The sequence below is a fragment of the Tauraco erythrolophus genome, chromosome 2, assembly GCF_009769465.1.
Source record: "Tauraco erythrolophus isolate bTauEry1 chromosome 2, bTauEry1.pri, whole genome shotgun sequence".
Classification (NCBI taxonomy): Eukaryota; Metazoa; Chordata; class Aves; order Musophagiformes; family Musophagidae; genus Tauraco; species Tauraco erythrolophus.
Genome location: NC_141466.1, coordinates 121,606,682 through 121,624,921, shown reverse-complemented (window position 1 = coordinate 121,624,921; position 18,240 = coordinate 121,606,682). Strand labels below are relative to the sequence as shown.

Below are 18,240 nucleotides of genomic sequence, written 5' to 3'. Positions count from 1 at the left end.
AACAAGCCAGCATAGTCTCAAAGAGCTTCCTGAAGAGATGGCAGCAATAAAAGTTCTATCGAGGTCTCAGAGTAGAAGAAATGTCCTAAACCATGAGGGAATATACCTGCGACCAAACGGGAAACAAACAGGGCAGCCTACTGTGGGAGAGCAGTAGCGTAAGAGGAGCCACAATATTGTGTAGCTCCAAAACATAGTCCGACCAAAAGGGTAATCTCGCAAAACTGGTAAGGTCTGGGTGCACCTCATGTAGAGATACTGACGCAATTAGTTACAGACATACATAGCAGATTCCTGCTGTTGCTGAAGACCAAAACTGTCTTAACTACTTTGTCTCAGCGCCCTTTTTTCCTCCTTAACTTTCTGTGAAGGAAGAGGACTGGAGGAAAGACACATGTCAAGAAGGCCAAGCAAGGGAAGACGAACACAACCAGCGCCCGTTATAGGGAAAAGACAACTCTGGAGTGGAAGAGCCAGCACTTCTCAGAGGTGTCTGAGGTGACTAGGAGAATCCCTGGGGAGCCACTGATCATAAAGTAAAAGCTTTAAAAATGCCACACCAGATATCTCTCTCTTTCTCTGACAGCTTGAAACACCTCAGATCTTCCACTTCGTTCAGTGCTCCAGGAAGACATACTCCTGTCACATGAACCTGACAGAAGCTCTATCCCTCCCAAATAAAAAACAACTTATGACACAGTAGGAAGAATCTAGTGACAACCTGTTTATCAAAATCACTGTCATGTTGTTGTACATTGACTGCTGCACGATGGCGACAATGTGTGGGAGGAATATTCAGTACACACACACCCAACAACTCAGCATTGCTGCCCACAGACATGTAGATGGGACTTCTTTGAGGACCCAACATTCTGAGCCCTGAGACTGTCCAATTCCACAGAACAGACACAGAGGAATGGAGAAGTGTCCATGACTACGGGTGGAAATGGCAGTAAAGTCTAGATGCCACCAAAGGGAACAGAATCGACTGAAAAAACATGTCCCACATATATTTGGAGTCTTTTGGGAACATAAGCAGGTTAGAGTTTTGGATGCAGGCTGCTCAGAGGGAACTTGACATGAGGTGTCAAGCTACTCTCGCAGTAAAACACCACCAGTTTATCATTCTCTGTCCCTGAGATGAGAAGGAACAGGATCTTGGTTCCTATATTTCGTGGTCAGAAGACCTGCTGCTTTCTGCCAGTGCAGCTTCTCTCTGGAAAGGAAAGAAAAGCTGGGTTTGGAACATGGCTGTTTACATAGGATGGGACTTGTACAGTTCTCTCCAGGGAGAAGAGAGCTCTCCTTTCTAGAGCAGAGAAGGAAGAAAGGAATATACACTGAGTCTCTTAGACCATGTTGTGTATAGACAACTAGATGGATGAGAACAGGTGTTTTATTTCCCTGGTTATTCTGGCTGCTCCCCTGTACCTAAAAGGGGGCTTACAAGAAAGCTGGAGAGGGACTTTTTGCAAGGGTATGTAGTGATAGGACAAGGGAAAATGGATTTAAACTTAAATGGATTTAAACTTAAAATGGAAAGAGGGGAGATTTAGATCAGATATAAGGAAGAAATTCTTCACTATGAGAGTAGTAAAGCACTGGAACAGGCTGCCCAGAGAAGATGTAGATGCTCCATCCCTGGAAGTGTTTAAGGCCAGGCTGGATGAGGCTTTGACCAACCTGATCTAGGGGAAGGTGTCTCTGCCCATGGCAGAGGGGTTGGAACTAGATGATCTTTAAGGTCCCTTCCAACTCAAACCATTCTATGATTCTACAATCCTAAGGCAATTAATTCACAGTCAAGGAACAGACAGGAAATGAAGCCAAAGATCCAGACACCAGAACCTAATCCATGTATATTGGCATCTACAAAGGTGAAGCAACTCACTGCTGCAGTTCTAGAAACACCTGACAACTCCACAGAGAGGAGAATGGGCCTGGGATAGTGGCCAAATACAGAAGACAGTGCAATGTCCCTGTTTGAGAAATACAAGCTGCGAGACTACACCACCCCCAAAGTATGACAGGACTTAGATCACCACCCACATTGGCCTCTGCGAACTCAGAAGGCAGAAAAGCTGCGCTGTGAGTAAACGCTCAGCTAGTCCAGAGAAAGAGAGTAACCACAGGTGGAAGCTGCAGCTCAAAAACGCATCCTCATTAGATCTGGCATTAGAAATCCCATGGCTGTATCCCAGCCTGCTCCTGCCTGGTGTGGTTCTTCTCTATTGCCATTACAGAGCGACTCTTGGTGGCAAATGCTCCTTGGTATTTTCTATGGGAAGAAAAGTCTTGGGGCTTTGAACAGAAAAGGTTAAGTACAGCTTAAAACCCAGGAAGAATTAACTATGGACTGGCATTTCAAGCAGGTGCAAACTAAGAAAGTCATATCCCCTTCTGTTTTTTGATGGCGGCAGATGGAAGCCTGCATATCTGGACGTGGAGTTGAGGACAGCAGAGCATGCCTGTCCTAGTGCTCCTTTCTGGCCTTATGGCCAAAATCTTACCACATTAAAAACTTAGAGGAATAGTATTTCTCACCCAAGCAGAACAAGAATGGGCATGTTGGTTTGGAAAGGGGATTAACACCTACCATGTGGTGCAAGGCGCAATGCCAGAAGGCTTAACTGAGGAAGCCATAAAAGCAAAAAAAGAAGAACGTAAGAGATACAATTAAATTATAATAATGAAGATTAGTGCTAACCAAGAATAGCTGTGATGCAGTGAAGATTGCAGTGAAGGAAGTTCTGATACAAACCAGCGTCTGCATGGAACAGAGGTGCTTGACAGTATGTGTTCCTCATATATACCATGAGGTGAGTACTAGTAACACACCGGACAGGTCTAAAAGTCTCTGGTTCAACTCTTAGCTGGTAGTCCCCAGTGACAAATACACACAAGGATGTGACTCAAAGGATAAATCCATTTTCCAGCGGCAACCGGATAACTGCCACTGCTACCTCAGCACTGCATGCAGTAACTGTATTTAACCAAAATAACATTTTTCATTTGTAGTCCTACAAAAAAAAAAAATCATGTTTCATTAAGCATTTACAATTATTAATGAATTATGTAATACAAAGCTATTACCTTCTATATCGGGGTCTCCAAATGGATTTAATTCTGCTGTGTCAGGATCACCAAAAGGGTTCGTGCTAGAGTTGGCCAGGTCTTGCTCTTCTTCATCCAGAAAATTAAGCTTATTGATAAGCTCTAGAAACAAGATGGAATATTGATTTAATATAGATACAAACTGTTCACCTAACATATTTTAAGCTCAAAAAAACCCCGTATCAACAGTCTCTCAAAACACTGCACCAGGGTATGGAATGAACTGCACAGCTAAGCTAATGCACTTCAGTAGTACACCAACAAAGGAGAAAAAAAAGTGAAATGAATGAAACTTCGCTGATCAGAACGCTATGTAACAGAAATTACTACTAAGAAAGCTGTTATCTTCATTAAATAAATGTCGCAGAACATCTAACAAGCTAAATATGGCAATTTCTTTTTGGTTGTTCACATACATGTTTACTATCGGCAGGAAATTTTAAATTTTGGATGTAACATGGACGTAAAATCAGAGAGGGGACATTTTGTCAAGTTAGAGATGTCAAGTATTATTGACTGCACAACTAACGTTTTAGGCTTGGGGTTTGGGGTTTTTTTTGTGATTTTTTTCTTTTTTGTTCATTATCAGATGACAACGGAGCTGCAGAGGACATAGGCTCTTTCTCTATCATGTTGTTACCTGTTGGATGCACTACAAATTACTAAGAGTCATGCTGGGTGGAAGCACAGAGATAAAACTGACAGCTGAATACAAGCAGGAGTCAAAAGGTAACAGGTCACAGTAAATACAGACGATCAGAAACAGAAAGAAAGGAGGAAAGCTCATAGACCTTCAGAGGAACTGGCTGATTTAGCTGAAGGCATATTTGCTCGCTTTATGCAGGCATCTTGATCTTCATCTAAGCTGCTCAGAGCATTCAACTGGTTTACAATTTCTGTAAATAGAAGCCAGTCAAGACAAACATAAGGCAAGGGCATTTAATGAAACAGAAGTGGAACGAACACTGTTACTAGAAAGAGAGAGTGAGGGAGAGAGAGGGTAAAAGAGAAGACACTTAGAGTTAATTAAAAGCATACATTTCGAACGAGTCCTTACAATGATATACCTACAGCAAAGCACCTGTGTAGGTGCTTCGGTGATAACAAGAAGAAACCCAGTTAACAGACTTAAACAGACCTTGCTGGATTCCTGGTGTCAGCAACAGTAATTAGTTTGATGAGGACGAGTACGCACATCAGTTCAAAACTTAGAGGTACTGGGTTAAACTAAAAGACTTTTCCTGCTCATGAAGAAAACCTGAATTTTAAACCATTGTCAACCAACACAAAACGGCCTCAGAACAATTTACCTCGCCTCCCAAACCCTTAAGGCTATAGAAAACTAACACACACGCATTTTATATAGTTTATTTATTTACACACACACCTCCCTCCTCTGATTGTTTAACATTTACAATCAGTCACCATTAAATTCTGACCTAGGACAAGTTGAATTTACCTAGTAGTTCTAAAAGATATGACCAGTATTGTGGTATGAGAACGCATACCGAACGTATATATTGGTTGAATTCGCCACCGTAATGCTACGCAAGTAACACCTCACCGTTTGGTAAAATCCTATTTTTCCTTCTATCCATAGTGGAGAGCTCTGAATCGCCACGAACTAATAATTTAAATGGATGACGTCTTCTGGTGTCACCATAGAATCACAGAATGGTTTGGGTTGGGAGGGACCTTAAAGATCGTCTAGTTCCAACCCCCTTGCCATGGACAGGGACACCTTCCCCTAGATCAGGCTGTTAACTTCACTAGTGAAGTTAAAGTTATGTAGATGCCTTTACTGCATGCTTCTCACACCAATCATTCTTGGATTTCCTTTAAACTTCAGCACTTTTAGTTCGCTGCTGTTTTGAACTTGACTTTTTCTCATATGGCTTTTGTTTGGGAAGCAAATGTTTGTCCCTGACTCTCATACAGTAATCTTAGTTCCATGAACTAGTTACGAGGAGGCAAGATATTGGACTGAGGTGAAAATTGAGTAGTATTGTGGCTGTCCCAACTCATGCTGGTGCCCACAGCCACCCAGAACTTCCTAGCAGAGGAGACTCATGCTTTGTTTCACAGTGCAACTCCTTCTCTGACACAACTCTTATCTTCTTGCCTTCATAGACAGCATAAAGAACCTGAAGCCAAAAGCAGAGTCCAGAACCTGAAAATATTTCAGTCATACGGTTAAAAATTTCTTTTCCAAATTTAAACTGCTTTGTGAAGATATGCCAATCTGCAAATTACCAAGTGAAAGGATCTATTCTCCCAATATCTATTGAACAAAATCTATGCTGACAATGACGAAGCCAGAGCAGAATTCCTCTTAACTGCACCTCCTAACTGTTCTCGACCTTAAAAAGCAAAAATCCACTCAGATGGGATTACATTCATATCTATCTACAGAGTTAATTTCACCATCCTCACTTCCTTATTTTTAGCTCCAAGAAAAAAGACTATCGTCCTAAAAAATAACACCAAAACTGTCCCCAAACCCTTAACTTTCTGAGTATAAATCATATATACACTTCAGAGAGCTGAACAATATAATACTATCTTCTGGGAATTTCTAAGACTCAAGATACACAATGGAAAATACCTTGCTGTAGTCAAATAAAACAGAGTTGACCTTATAAAGCATTAGTACAAACGAATTACTAGTTTAAAACAGGCTGAGATGCTGACATGATTTACAATTTATTATGCTAGTATGTGGAAAAAAAAAAAAAAACCAAACAATTACAATTCACTTTTTATTGTCAGAAAATAACAAATTAAGTTTAGAGCTTTAAAAAGAGGGAATTCTTTGATGTGGTCTGAATCATCAGGTCCCATCTGCCAACCTAAACACCCGTATGCACTACAATGTTTCTCATTACAATATTAAATGGTTTATGTCATGTTTTGGAGTGTGGAAATGGTAGGTTGGAGATTTATGTCCTATATTATCTTTTATAAATCTCATTATCTACAAACGTATATTAGCTTGTTCAACAAGTATGTCACATAAATCACTGGGGGTTTTTTTCATTCTTCTCTCTTACTTTTTTTTTTTTTTTTAAGCAGCTTGGTGCTACTGACAAAGAAGATGAGAGGTATCATTAGTTTACACGGGAGGTATGGTTTTGCAAATGGCAAGAAAGAGTTACACATACTGCTCTCCAGAAGCCTGTTCTTGGAATATACTGGGATTCAGACACCTGCAATAGGTAGCACATGGGCACGTTGCTAAGTCCATGTGGCACCCCAGGACAGTCACTGTGCTCCTGTTCAGATGGAGCAGGAGGCAACTATCAACTTCAGCATTAGGCTCTAAGTATCAATTAAAACATTAAGAGATGCAATGTGTTTATTACTACCCTATGTTTGTGAGTTATGAGCCACGTTTCTTCAAGTACGCTGGGAGGCCTTGTTTTCAACTGAAGACCAAGGATGGGATAGTTCTCGGAGGTTTAAATTCATCTACATAATAGTGTACAAGCAAAATATTTGAAACATATTTCATGGCTACGAACATCTTTTTCGACTTCACACAAATAGAACAGTTAGGTGGAGATACAGCTTTTACACTAGAAGAATTTAAACAAGAAATATTGGGAAGGAAGGGGAAAAGTCTTAGACAGAGGAAGATTTTTTTTTTAAAATGAAAGTAGTGCTTTGAATGGAAAAGATCTTTCAGACTGATCTTAAGGTCAGCTGTATGGCAACAGCTCACATGTTGACCACATCAAATTCCACAGTGCTTCTGAGATAGGTCAGTATTGCACCACTTATTTCATAGCTGAAGAAACAGGCACAGAGACTTACCCAAAGTTAGGCAACACATCAAGGAAGAGAAGCAGCATTACCTAACTCACCTGCACCATCTAGAGCCCCACTCAGCAGGTCTCCCTTGTTCTCCCAGCTGTGGATATGTTTTGTTTACAAAACTGTAACTTTGGGCCCAACAAAAAAAAATAGCTTTCGTACACTGCAAAAAGGAAAGGTGTCTGTGGTAAAGATTTGCAGCATCTCTTGTAGCTGTGGCTTGAGAATGACGTTTGAATCATCAAGCATCCAATGCTTCTGTGAGAAGACTTGAGTCAAAAGCAGGATAATAATCCCTCTGCTTTACTGCCTGCACTTGGCTTTTTCAAAGCTCGCTTACAAACATTAGCCATGTAATACTCCCACCATTCCCATGAAGTAGTTATAGCCAGTATCCCCCTTTTATAGTTGGGAAAACAGGCGCACCGAGGCGAAGTGATTTGCCACAAAGGACTCTGACTCAGTGAAGGTATTCCAGCTCGCTCAGCTGTCAACACCCTAACATGGCAACAGATGAGAAAATATCGGGAGTAGCAAGCTTTCAAAAGGATTATGTAACTTCCTTAATTAACTTTATGGGATTTTGTGAACATAATTATTTTTGAAAGAAATTTTAGAAAGAGTACTTCATTACATCAGTTTTGTCCCATTTTCTTCTTTCTACATTTCTTCCTCTTTTTCTACAATGATTCCTACCTCTGTCTCCCTTGGTTCCTCTGCTCTTCTCCTTGTGTTTTATTAGTTTTTCCCATTCATTACAGGAGTCACTCCAACTGCCAATGAAATGAGTCTTGAACACATGTTGAAATAGACACTTTACATTTTATTTAATAATGTTTACTTACTGCCCTATGTTTTATGATCTCCCATTAACTTGGAAAATTATGTGCACTTGTTCTCCTTCAACAAACATCTCATCCCTCTCCTTTCCTAACGTGGGAAAAGTTGGCCAGGCTAACCAAGCATCTCAACTGTTGTAGCCAACACAAGAATAAAAAGTCTGAGGCTGACCCTTTCCCTTTCGGGTTTCCTTAATGATGCATCTACAAAAAGCCCAACCAAACCCTTCCATCTTGTATCATTAGAAAATAGGATCAGAACAGGCTAAACAACAAGCAGATGAGTGTAGCTGAGAAGTATTTATTGCTTCTGCCTTTCAGGTATGTACACTACATAGCCAAAGCATAGTGGACAGACTAGACTACATCAGCTTTTTGCTCGTTCAGGGATCCTTTGTTGGCTTGTTCAGATGCTGAACGCAGCAAAATCAATAAAGTTGAGGAGCAAGATCTGCTACTTTTCAACTACTGTCCTCTGTGCATGGGTTTTCCGTAGCCATTCTCAGTGCAGTATCTAGGCATATCTTAATAAAACTCTTCTGCACAATAGTTTATATGGACTTTATGTAGCCTCCCCTTCTCTTCTCTGTGATTATCAGAGGGTCTGGTGAACATGTCAGGTTTTGTTTGGTGTTCTGACATGCACCTGAATTATTCTGGTTATGCTGGGAAAAGAGAGGAAGACCTTGTAGAATGATTTCAGTGTGACCAGACTGGTATTTCTCCACTCCTCAACTGAAAATACGTTATGTCTGTCTCTCAAATATTTCATTCTGGACTTTTCCAATATGCTCTGTGCCTGACACATACAGCCTAAGTACAGATTTGGTCAGGGTACGAAACATTTAATTGAATATTTAAAGCATGGAGAAAACATATTTGCATCCTTTCACAACACTAAATGTAACTACGTAATAACTGCTTCAGGCTGAACCTTTCGATTGCAACAAAAGCTCAAAAAGAAGCGATGTAAGTAACGTTTCACAACACCAAACCTATGTTCCTCAGGATATTCAAGAATAGATTTGACAATTCACTTCTCTGCTTAGGATGTTCTCCCCCACCATAGAGAAGGATCCCTTTATTTCAACAGACATTTTTAAAGAGAATTGGCAGGCATCATGGTAGCACCAGAAGTTCATTTGTCTTTTCCTGATTCTTTTACACTAAGAGTTCCTACAGAACTCATCTGGAGCAGTACTACATAATGATCTCTACCAATAATCTAACATCATCACACCCTGATCTGACTTACATTGATTAGTTCAGCTATCCTGCATGCAGCAAGTGTTTTCATCAGCAAGCAATTTAAATGTGGTTATACTATCTCACTTCAAACAAGCTTTCTATCAAATTCTGTTAAAATCCTTTAACAGTCTCCTGATTTCATTTCCACGAGACACCCCCAACCAAAAGGCAGAAGTACGCTGCCTGGAATTACCATGTTATTGAGCAGAACCTCAGCACCTACCCATGGCACAACTCATTTCGCAGTTATTCTCACAAACTGTCTTCATTATTTCACTTCAGCTCATCCTCTTGCCTTCTCGCTCACTCACCTTTTCTCTCCGTCTTTTTCTCTTCTGTTCACATTGGTTCATTGCTTCCCTAAAACGCTACCTACTTAGTGTATTCTCTCCTAAAAACAGGAAACACACACACACACAAATCAATGCTCTCAAATTCACAAACATTAAACTTTGTTGAGTTATGGATGGGTCTCTCTTCAATCAAACGATCCTGAATTTTGTTTCGGTTTGGATTTTAAAAAACTGAATACAAATATAGCATAAGGATAAAATCCATGAAACACAGCTGGCAATTAGCAAAGGGAACTATATTTTACCATCCCTGTGGCAAAACCAACCTGTTATTTTTGCAGCCTTTTCCTCTTGATTCACTCTGTTTTCTTCATCATCTTCATTATCTTCCTCAAAATCATCTAGATTTCCAATATCAGCTTGTTTCATGCTCATCAAACTAGCCAGGCTTTGCATGTCTTCATCCCTAAATAGCAAATTTCAAACCAGGCATTAAAACGCAGTCTACTAATACCATTTCTGACACTAGTGCATTATTAAAAATCTTTCAAATATTTTTATGCTTTCTTTTCTTCAGGGACGTCTCTGATCTCAGATCTGATCTTGAATACAGTGAAAGAACAAAATGAATATACTCATGTATATTAATTTCTGAAGGGAAAGTTTTCTATTAACAAGATTCTGAAGGGTAAAAACAGTCCTGCCATGCATTAAGAGTCAATTTAACAACTGCTTATCAAAATTTTAAACCAGTTCAGAAATGCTAGTAAACAACTTACCTGGTCTCCTTTGGTTGAAGTGGAAATGCTTGGTCAGACCTATTGTCCATATGCTGTATGTGACACCTATCACTACATTAATTCAGGATTCCTGACACTGTTACAGAAATTAAAATCCTTTTTCTAAATATCTGAATTAATTAGAAAGATAAAAACCCATTATGTATCAGTGGTCAACTTCAATTCTTATTTGACTGTATCTCATCTCTCTCTCTCTCTTTCACAAAACTGTACCTTTCATATCAAATACATGTTTGAAAAGATGACAGCAAGTAAAGATTCAGAGAAACAGATGCTCTACATTTGTTTCATAAAAACCCAAAGATTTTTGAAGTACATGATGTCATTCTTGAAGCAACAGCAGTCTTACCTCTTATTTTTTAAAACCATTTCAACGGGTTTATTGAGATCAATCAATTTTTTTTTAAGCTCCTTACAATAAGACAGACTGGGGATTGCCTGGCTAGGGAGCAGCTCTGCTGAAAATGGTCTGGAGATCTTGGCGGAGAGCAAGTTCAAGGAGAGTCAGTACCATGCCCTGGCAGCCAAAGGAGTCAAACAGCATCCTGAGATGCACTGAAACAGGACAAGCAGTAGACTGAGGGAAGTCCATCACCCCCATTTACTTGGAGTTCGTTGGACTGCATCTAGGGTACTTTGTCCAGTGTTGGGTCCTACAGTACAGGAAAAGGTGTTGATAAACTGAAGTAAGGTCAGCAGAGGGCCACTGAGATGAGGGGGGCTGGAGCACTCGCCCTATGAAGAGAGGCTGAGGGAAATGGGCTTGTTGAGCCTGGGGAAGAGACGGCTTCGGAAGGACCTGTCAGCACATATGAGGACATTGCTGAGAAGATGGTGGTGCAAGGCAGGAGGATGACAGACAATCAACACAAATTGAAACCAGAGAGGTTCTGATCTGATGTGAGAAAAGAGTTGGAAGAGTCATCAACAAGTGGTGGGATGGGCTGCCCAGAGATGTTGCGCACCCTCCATTCTTGGCAGTTTCCAAGCCCCAGTGGGATAAAGCCCAGAGCAAACTGGTCTGATGACATTGCTGTCTGCTTTAGGCAGGAGGCTGGACTAGCTACCTCTACAGGTCCTTTCCAACCCAAATTATTCTATCTCCTTTGAAGCTGATAATGACAAAACCGGATGCACAGATTTTGTGCTTAACAATGCCAAGAAAGCTATACAAATTATTTTGAAGGTACCACTTATAGGAATAAAAACGACATACTAATCATGCCTCAAATCTGCACAGAAATACAGAGGCACTTAAAACATAGTATTAAACTCAGTGATTTAACACGCTGTTAAAATCAGAAGCTCTTTGGGACAACCATTTCCTACTGTGTGAGTTCAATGTAATCACCACTACAGAACCCGTGGCTACATAGGACAACTAAGTACTCCTATAAAAAGTCCCACTAATAATAAATATAAAATAAGTTACTATCAGGAAGTCAAAGACCTTTCCATTTACGTAGCATCTTCGAGGTTTCATCTTCCTGTTTTGATAACCAATAGGTTAAATCAAATCTTTAAGCACAGGGGAAAAAATGTAGCATCCTATAACCGCATTGATGGGCAGGCTCTTTTATGGACTAAAGACAAAAAGCTGGAAGCAGTCAGTGCACAAATCTTGTGTATCACATGTTCACATAAAGTTTAGAAATCAAAAGGTCTCCAAAGTACTCTTTTTACTGTCTTTCCTGTATTCATACTTTGTAATATTTTTTTTCTGTGATTTAGAAATAAGATGATTTTTAGTACTGCACAGCAACAGATTGCAGTATTTTATTTATAAAATGCATAAAATAAAATTAAAGATCAATCTCACTTTATGGAACTACAACAGTTTGTGAGAGACGTAAGCAAGCCTTAATCGGGCTACCTTTTCTTCCCTGTTCACATATCTGACAACTGAATTCTCTCTTTTATTTTGACTAGTAAGACAGTCTCTATTTACACATGCTGGAAAACAATGCTTTCACAAACAAGAGCTTTTATTGTTTTTCCGGTCCTGATTCAGGGCAATATTAAAGCCCTGTTGCTAACTTACAGTCTACCTGACTTACAGTCTTCAGTCTGAAACCTATTGATTTCAACAGGAAGAAGGTATATGTGATACTAAATGCATCAGTTTTTACAAATTATGGCCTCAAAACCCACTAAGAATCTAGTACAGCCATTTACTGTAGAGTTTATGGATGCTGGTTGTTCCAAAGTCAAGAAGTTATCAGATATTGATTTTTCATTCCCATTTTCAGCTGCAACACCATGTTAAAACACAGCTAGATACTTCAAAATATCATGGTAGGTCAAAATGTGCTTCACAACAGGTTAATCAGAGAAGGGAAACAGTAACAGTAATTAATGCATCTGTGGTTTTCTAAGCCTGCAGACACAAAGGCTTTTTTGTCAAAATGTTTGCCTTAACATGGCAGTCTGGAAAGCTGTTCATGCAACAGTTTTGGGGCACTTGTATTGCAGTGGGCAATGTCTACAAGTGCATTCAGAATACTGAAAGCTAGAACTGTTAGCCTTTTGGAGGAAAAAAGAAATTTAAAAGAGATAAAAGAACCACTAGAGCAGTAGTTTCCTCATCTATCCCTTCTTGTTTGGCCATTTGTATCAGAAAGAGTGTGGCCAGCAGGATTAGGGAAGTGTTTGTCTCCCTGTTCTCGGCACTGGTGAGGCTGCACTTTGAATACTATGCTCAGTTTTGGGGCACCCAGTACAAGAAAGACATTGAGGTGCTGGAGTGTGTCCAGAGAAGGGCAACAAAGCTGGTGAAGGGTCGAGAGCAGAAGTCCTATGAGGAGTGGCTGAGGGAACTGACATTGTTTAGCCTTGAGAAAAGGAGGCTCAGGGGAAGACCTTATCGCTCTCTACAACTACCTGAAAGGAGGTTGTAGCGAGGTGGGGGTCAGTGTCTTCTCCCAAGTAACAAGTGATAGGATGAGAAGAAACGGCCTCAAGTTGTGCCAGACACGTTTAGATTGGATATGAGGAAAAATTTCTTCACTGAAAGAGTGGTCAAGCATTGGAACAGGCTGCCCAGGGAAGTGACTGAGTCACCATCCCTGGAAGTATTGAAAAGACGTGTAGACATGGCATTTAGGGACATGGTTTAGTGGTGGACTTGGCAGTGTGAGGTTAACGGTTGGACTCAATGGTCTTAAATGATCCTATGATTCTCAGATGCCCATATTCTAGAGACAGAAAGGAAAAGCAAAACAGGATGGGTGACAAACAATCCATCCTCCAGCGACATGAAGTTGTCAACATCTGACATCTCAAATCTGACAGAAATTGCAAGAGAGATTATAGGTTCTGCAAAAATTATCTGTATTCTCCGCCCTCCAAAGGCTGTTGAAATAAGAGACAGAACCAGGTCAGTGAATAGGGGGAGTGTTAATCAGTGCCCAAGCAAATTCTTTTCACAGGATGTTCTTGTGTTCAACCAAAAAACCTTAGACTTCTGACTCCACCCTCTCTTACCTTGCAACTGGCTTTGTCTTTCATTCTTTGTGAAATAGAAACAGGTGAAATAAAAACAGGTTCTCCTTTCCACATTTCCCTTGCAGTTTGCTAAGGGTATTGTTGGATGAACACATGCATGCACACAAACATATGTTCCTGCTGATTTCAAACCTGTAGATAAGCTGCTGTTATTTAAAACGCCTGTAACGGTAGAGTTGTTTGTCTCTGAAGAACACAAGACTAAAATCAGAGCAAGAAACGACTTTTACTCAGCTAAGAAACTAAGTATGGCAGGAATGATAGGTATGCTGAAGGACACTCTCAAATTCTGCCGTTCTATACAGAAAGAGCTCTTTATCCAAAGACTTCTTTGAAAAGCAACACAAAGCAGGCTATCTGGTTAAAAAAAAACCAACTACTTACGTGGCTTTTCCTTCCCTTAGGAAAATACAAGATAAAGAGAACTGTAGTGTGGCAGATACCACTTTCTTGGACAACGGCTTGAATTTTAGCTTGACATCTGTCTGTGTAGGCATGGGGCTTGCATACTGCTTCATGTTGATGCTGCTCGTGGCAAGCGCTTTTCTGCGTCCAGAAGGAGATTCCTGAAAGCAAAGAAAAACCAAAACTAACATAAAAGCTGCTGTTACACTGAAACCTGCATGTGCATAAACCAAAAAATACACTTATTAAATCTGCATCATTCTTTTTTCAAGCACACGGGCAGCAGGCATTATTGCAGAAACACATTTCTTAAGCACGGTCAGTCACTAATGGTGGCTTTTTGAACAATGGGAAAAAAAAGAAAGTTATTCATTGTGATTAGTGGTCTTCCATATGAAAACCTAGGTCTTTAAGGGTTTAAGTTTGTAGCATCCACAGCCAACATCCATTTAAGCAAGGAGGAATATATCTCCATTCCTTCTGATAGCAAACTGGACTAGTTTTGTCCAAACTTGGATAGTCCTGGAGTAGGACTTTCAATGTATGGAAGACACAGGTTTCAGTTACGCATATATTTCTCTACATAATGGTATGAGGCCACCAACTTAATATTTTTAACTGCTTTCTGTGTTCAATGCTTAACTATAATGCCTGAATATTTTTCAAAGCAATGGTATCTCTCACTAGTGTGGTACATGTACTATTAAGAGTGACAGGTTTCTGAAATTAAGGTTGACTTCCTTATTTCTTCCAAATAAAGGAAGTCCTATAAATCTTCCAAAAATATTGATAAAATTTTGAAAGAAAAAAAAAGGCAAGATAAAGAGGGAGATAAAAGTCTACATTGTATTTCAAAAGCCTAAGTTGCATTTCAAGATAAAGATGTTGCTCACAGTTTAACAATTCAAATTAATCTAAAATGCATCTAAGAATCTACTCTCTCGTTCCATCTAATATCAGCATCAGCAGCAAAGAAATGATTATATGTAGTAAAGCTCGAGTAACAAAAATAAAACAAAAAGCCCTGCTGTTAACTCTTTTGAAAAATGTCCTCACAATAAGACTACATTTTACTGCAGTTGACAATTTGTGTTGAATAAAGAATACTAATTCAATCGAAACATTCAAGCATCCTTTTTCAAAGTACTTGACATTTCTGCCCAGTAGAATAAGTCGGAATGTAATATGTCATTCCCAAAGAATACCTTGTTTAAAAAACTAGCCTTATCTGTCAGATTATGCACAGCAATATTATACAGAACTATTAGTGCATGTAGATACCTTATGAATGAATTTCAAAAATGCATCAAACACTTGAGAAGGATTTAGGCCCTCTCAGAAGAAATACTTAAGAATATGCAAATACTCTCAACTGAATCAAGGCGAACAGATGCGACTACCACAAACAATACGAGTGCTCTTTCCCTGGCCGCGACTGTCAATCAAAGAGCAAGATTAAGGCCCAAGGTTCTGACAATGTGTAAAATGGAAAGTATGATCAGGGAGTTTCAATTATTACACAGATACGAACAACAATAATCTGTTATTGTAGCACACCTTTAGAATAACTAAACATTACAACTCATTATTCTGAATGCGAGATTTACCACGGCACCTGTTCAGAAAGCAACACAAGAGACATAGCACTTCTGGTTTGTGTGTTCTCCAGGTAAACGTAGGGAAGCAGTTTGCATCTTAACAGTAACTTGTTTCATAAAGCTAAACTTTCAATATTGATATGCTGGTGGGAAAAAGATGGTCAAGGTGAACAGAAAGGAAGTTTGCTTAAACCTCTTCTAGTTACTTTTTTAAAGTATCTTTAGAGAAAACTGGCACATAACTGGCACATAATGTGGTGTGCAAATATTTATGCGATTGGCGTGGTAAAAACAAATTGTCAATTCTGGTGCATGTGCTTTTCGGCCAAACAGAAAAGGAGAAACCAGAAACTAAAAAGTAACTTGGAGTCACATGAAGAAGACAAGGGACAACGGGTAAAAGTTGCACCGGGAGAGGTTTCATGTCAATATAAGAAAGAAATAGTTTACAGCGAGAACAATCAATCACTGGAATAACCTCCCCAGGGACGTGGTAGAGTCCCCGTCACAGGTCCTCATCACGTGGTAAGAGTTCCCATCGCATCAAGATGCAACTGGACAGGGTGCTAGCTAATCTCGCCTAGGCTTCCTTTCCCACAAAAGGTTGGGCCAGATGATCTTTCCAGGTCTCTTCCAGCCTGGGCTGTTCAATGGTTCTACGATTCTAACTTGAAGGCTCTCATCTTCAGTCAGGCCAAAGGAAAACATTCTACCCATGGGCTATAGTGACTAGGAAACATTTGTCACACTTTGGACTTGACCCTTCTTTGCATCAGTGGGGAAGAGCTTATGTTTGCAGACAAAACCCAATTATATCTTAGCTTGCTTTAAAATCTGTATTACGGTGTCAGTGTTATCCTTACTGAAATGATAGTTAGGAACAGAACTTGAATATGTGGAAAGACTCTTTATTTGTTCACTATTCCTAAATTATGCTATTAGGCTTTCCTTTAAAACAAAAAGGTTTTTTTTTATATTTTTAAAGAAGATGCACAGCTGTTGTCACGTCCTCATGCCCCTTCATCAACGAAAACACCCCAAAAAAGATCAGGTGTATCTACACCAAGTGAGAAACAGGTGTAGGGAACAAATCATGAACATGGGTTGCAGCCTTCCAGATGAACCACTGATCAGCCATACTGTGCCTATATTCTGACATACTCTTCTCAGTTTGACTATGGGAATCACCTCCTAGCAGCTGTAAACATCCTCAATGTAACAAAGACCTAGATTATTTCCCTGTGTAGCTTCTCAGTGCGGTCTCACCTGTTACACCTTATGCTACGAAAGCAACACACTGGCCTCCCACGAGGTCCCTGCGAGGTATCACAGGGAACACAAATACGCTTCAGTGACCCCGAGAAACAAAAGGTACATTTGAGGGCAGAGCTACTTTCTCTTGTTACAAACACACCATCTCACTGATAACACAACTGAGATGCAGGCTGTGTTTATCAAGGTGATTTTACTAAAAAAGTCAAAGCAAACAAGCTAAGCCAACCCAAAGACCAGTTCAGTGATGAATCTGAAGTGAAGAGAAAGGACAGAGCATTAAACTTGCAAGCATCCAAAAGCTGGACATGGACTTCAAGGCAGGAGAATTTTGGAATTATGTGGAATTACGTTTTCACTTAGTATCTATTTATTGAATAAATGATCATCTTGCCATTTGCAGCTTCAGATTATCTGGATCAGAGAGTGAATAAGAGACCTGAATCAGGAAGAGGTGAAGTTCTCCCAGTGAAGATCATCATCATCAGTTCCTTGTGAAATCTGCTGGGGTTAGCTGTTGTAGAGGAGGTGGCAGACAAGAGTGCAGGCAGCTGTGTGCCAGTACAAAGGGGAGAAATCAGCCATGTGCAAGAAGATTCTCTTAGCACTAAATATCCTGAGGTGCTGTGAAGAATAAGACATACTTGGCAATCAAGTTCAGTCCTCCTGAGAAAGGAATTCATTTCATAATCTTTCTGCGGGCCAAAGACAGAAGTTGACTTTTCAGGTTCCAATTGCCTATATAAAATCCAAATCTGTAAACTTATCACATTAAAAAAAAAACCCAAAAAACAAAAAAAAACCCAAAGGAAAATAGACAGTCCCTGATCTTTCAAGTTTTGTTTTCCTTAACATGCGAGTTTAAGTATATCCTTATACTCTCCCAGAAAATTAAGCATGTTAGAAGCTTTGCAATGTTTTCCCCTTTTAAGCTTTATAGGCTTGGCCTTATGTGGTGTTAGCTATGTAAGTAAAGGGGGGAAGCTGCTTTTTTGCCCATGAAAAGCACGATCTCAAAGTGCTCAGGTCCATGACTGATTTCACAAAGGATTATGTTTTCTACTCTGACACAAGCAACTTTTAAAAAATTGTCTTTAAACATCAGAACATGCTAATAACCACTTCTTACAAAGATTGTAACATCCTCTTCAAAAAAAGCGTACATGCTTCATATAATACAACCTGAGCTACCTCAGAACCACACAGAAATTTCTTGCAGGAGAATAAATAATTCTTAAATTAATAGAGACAAAATAATCCAAGAGAAATACCTGAGTGGGGTATACGGGAACAGCTCAGCAGCAGGCTGGAATGAGTTATTTCAAACAGAAGCACACTTTGGCAAGATACTAAA

General features: G+C 39.8%; 1 protein-coding gene across 10 annotated transcripts in view; it reads right to left on the bottom strand.

Annotated features, from left to right (window-relative positions):
- Window positions 1-18,240, bottom strand: part of EHBP1 (EH domain binding protein 1) — a 223,844-nt gene that overhangs the window by 125,805 nt on the left and 79,799 nt on the right. For 5 of the 10 annotated variants that reach the window (XM_086630928.1, XM_086630876.1, XM_086630906.1 and 2 more), the window contains exons 5-8: window positions 13,996-14,177; window positions 9,634-9,773; window positions 3,906-4,010; window positions 3,094-3,216 (exon numbers count right to left, since the gene is read on the bottom strand). In XM_086630928.1, the coding sequence (XP_086487054.1) occupies window positions 3,094-3,216; window positions 3,906-4,010; window positions 9,634-9,773; window positions 13,996-14,177 (550 nt within the window). The remainder of the gene's footprint in view (window positions 1-3,093; window positions 3,217-3,905; window positions 4,011-9,633; window positions 9,774-13,995; window positions 14,178-18,240) is intronic. The other 5 variants (XM_086630899.1, XM_086630892.1, XM_086630913.1 and 2 more) reach the window with 1 other exon arrangement.